The sequence below is a fragment of the Neophocaena asiaeorientalis genome, unplaced genomic scaffold, assembly GCF_003031525.2.
Source record: "Neophocaena asiaeorientalis asiaeorientalis breed wild unplaced genomic scaffold, Neophocaena_asiaeorientalis_V1.1 scaffold254, whole genome shotgun sequence".
NCBI classification, from domain to species: domain Eukaryota; kingdom Metazoa; phylum Chordata; class Mammalia; order Artiodactyla; family Phocoenidae; genus Neophocaena; species Neophocaena asiaeorientalis.
This window is the reverse complement of record NW_020174705.1, coordinates 1,520,389-1,522,445: the sequence shown is the minus strand read 5'-3', so window position 1 is coordinate 1,522,445 and position 2,057 is coordinate 1,520,389. Positions and strand designations below refer to the sequence as shown.

Below are 2,057 nucleotides of genomic sequence, written 5' to 3'. Positions count from 1 at the left end.
CACTGCTGGGTCTCGGAGAGCAGCCCAAGGGCCAGAGCCCATGCCAACCATCTGGCCCAACCCAACTGTCCTCACCTCCTCCACCTCGGGCCAGCCAACTGCTACCTAGGCACGAGCCACCACTAGACGCTCTGGCTGCCATGTCTCCTGGGTACTGGACTGGTAAGACCTATGCAGAGGTGACCATCCCTCTGGCTCCCTACCCTCCATGAGTTCTCCTCCTGCCCCCAGAGCCCGCCCAAGAGAGAGGGTTAGCTGTGACACCAGCCCCCAGGGCCACCCCTGCCTGTTGCCCGAACTCTCCCATCCCAGGCAGGCTGGCTAAGGGTGTTAGGGTGACCGGTACCACAGGTAAACATCAGCCCAATGACAGCCAGGTGGAGGCAGGCAGGGCTCTCAGGACTGATCCAGGGCACAGAACAGGTTGGGCCACATGTCTGCAAACCAAGGTTTACCATACCTGTTCCTCGGGGGCTGCGTCAGGCGGGGCCCACCGGCCACCACCAGTTTGCAGGAAGCAGGGGAGTGAGCCCAAAAACAACCCCGCGGTGCTGGGAGGAAACAGGGGTGGACTCCTCTGTCCAACCAGCTCTCTTTAGAAAACCAGCTCTGTGCCTTCCACATGATCAAGAAGATCTATGAAAGAACCCGGGCACAGTCCAGGCTCCTAGAAGAGTTGGACTCAACCTCCTCCCCATTCCTGGTCCACCTCTGCACCCCAGCCTGGCATTTGCTTGACATACACAGGTGCTTGATAAACGGAGAACCTTGAACTCTGGGACCTGGCAGAGGGTCTAACCTAATGACACTGTGGTGCAAACATCAGCTGAGCAATCCCTATTTCTCCTGCCAGGCGGCAGCTGAGCGGTTGGGTGTCACAAGGTGGACTGCACAGCCAGCCTGCAGCCCTAGTCCCCAGGCCCCCTCTCAGCAGTTTACCACCTGACTTCTGACCCAGTTCTCAAGAGAACCCTCCTTATCCTGGCTTCTACCCTCAAGAAGCAGCCGTGGCTCCCACCTGCTCCCAGGCCAAGAGCCCGGCTGGCTTCCCCCATCTCACCCACAACATCCAAAATAGGGAACCCAGCCCCTCACGATCTGTGGTCAGGGATTACTCCTTCCTCCCTCCCTCCCGCACCTGGGTCAGCTGGACAACGGCCTGCAGAAACTCCTCAGGCTCCAGCAGCAGCAGCCAGTCCTGCTCATCCGCAACCCACACCTCAGGAGGCACCTGTGGGAATATACACGGCACTGTTGCCCACCCATGGCCTCGTGCACCCCGGGCCATGGCCTGGGCACCCCAGGAGTCCTGAGGCTTGCGCAGGTTCTTCCCGGACTGCTCTACAGAAACCCAGCATCCCACCTTCTACTGAGACTAAAAGCAGCGCAGGTCTGCCAGGCAACAACACCTGTGGCCACAGCCTGGATGGGATGGAGCATCAATCAGCAGCAGCTGCGTTCAGGCTCTGGCTCCCAGCCCGCAACTTACCAAAAGTGGCCTGTGCATCACTCACTCAGCGTTCCCCGTTCTCAGTTTACTGGTATGTAAAACGTGCACAATTGCTGCAGCTGCCTCTCAAAAGAGCTTTGTCACATAAAACACCCAACCCAGGGCTGCATTCCGTAAACCCAGGACACTCACACTGAGGGAGCGAGGGTCTGGCTTCACTCTGCTCCACCTGAGGCTCCATGCAGGGCGTTCAGGCTCCATGCAGGGCGTTCGGGCTCCACGCGGTACTCACAGCTCAGGGCGTCCAGAGCCTCCATCAGGATGTCGGCACCGGCATCTTCCAGAATGGCTGGATGGAGCAAAGGGACAGTCAGCTGTCACTCCTTCTTTCCCCCACGACAGGACACTACTTGGGTGGGGACAGCAGCCCCACAGCCTGCACAGCGTGTTACCAACAACTGATTCCCGTCCGGCTCCCAGAGCGCAGATAAACAAGCTCCTCAAGGCCGAGCTCCCCATCCCGGGCCGCTGCCCGCGCCCGCCCGCACCTGGGTCCACGAGCACCGCCAGGCGCCGCACGGCTTGCTCGGGCCGCAGCCGCCGCAGC

The 2,057-nt window shown here is 60.4% G+C and overlaps 1 protein-coding gene across 1 annotated transcript in view; it reads right to left on the bottom strand.

Moving 5' to 3' along the window:
• The window catches only part of EME2 (essential meiotic structure-specific endonuclease subunit 2), a 3,113-nt gene that overhangs the window by 807 nt on the left and 249 nt on the right, over positions 1–2,057 (bottom strand). Inside the window, 7 exon segments of the mRNA XM_024759602.1 lie at positions 76–169; positions 347–362; positions 365–437; positions 1,139–1,231; positions 1,643–1,726; positions 1,729–1,799; positions 1,999–2,057. Coding sequence (XP_024615370.1) covers positions 76–169; positions 347–362; positions 365–437; positions 1,139–1,231; positions 1,643–1,726; positions 1,729–1,799; positions 1,999–2,057 — 490 coding nt within the window.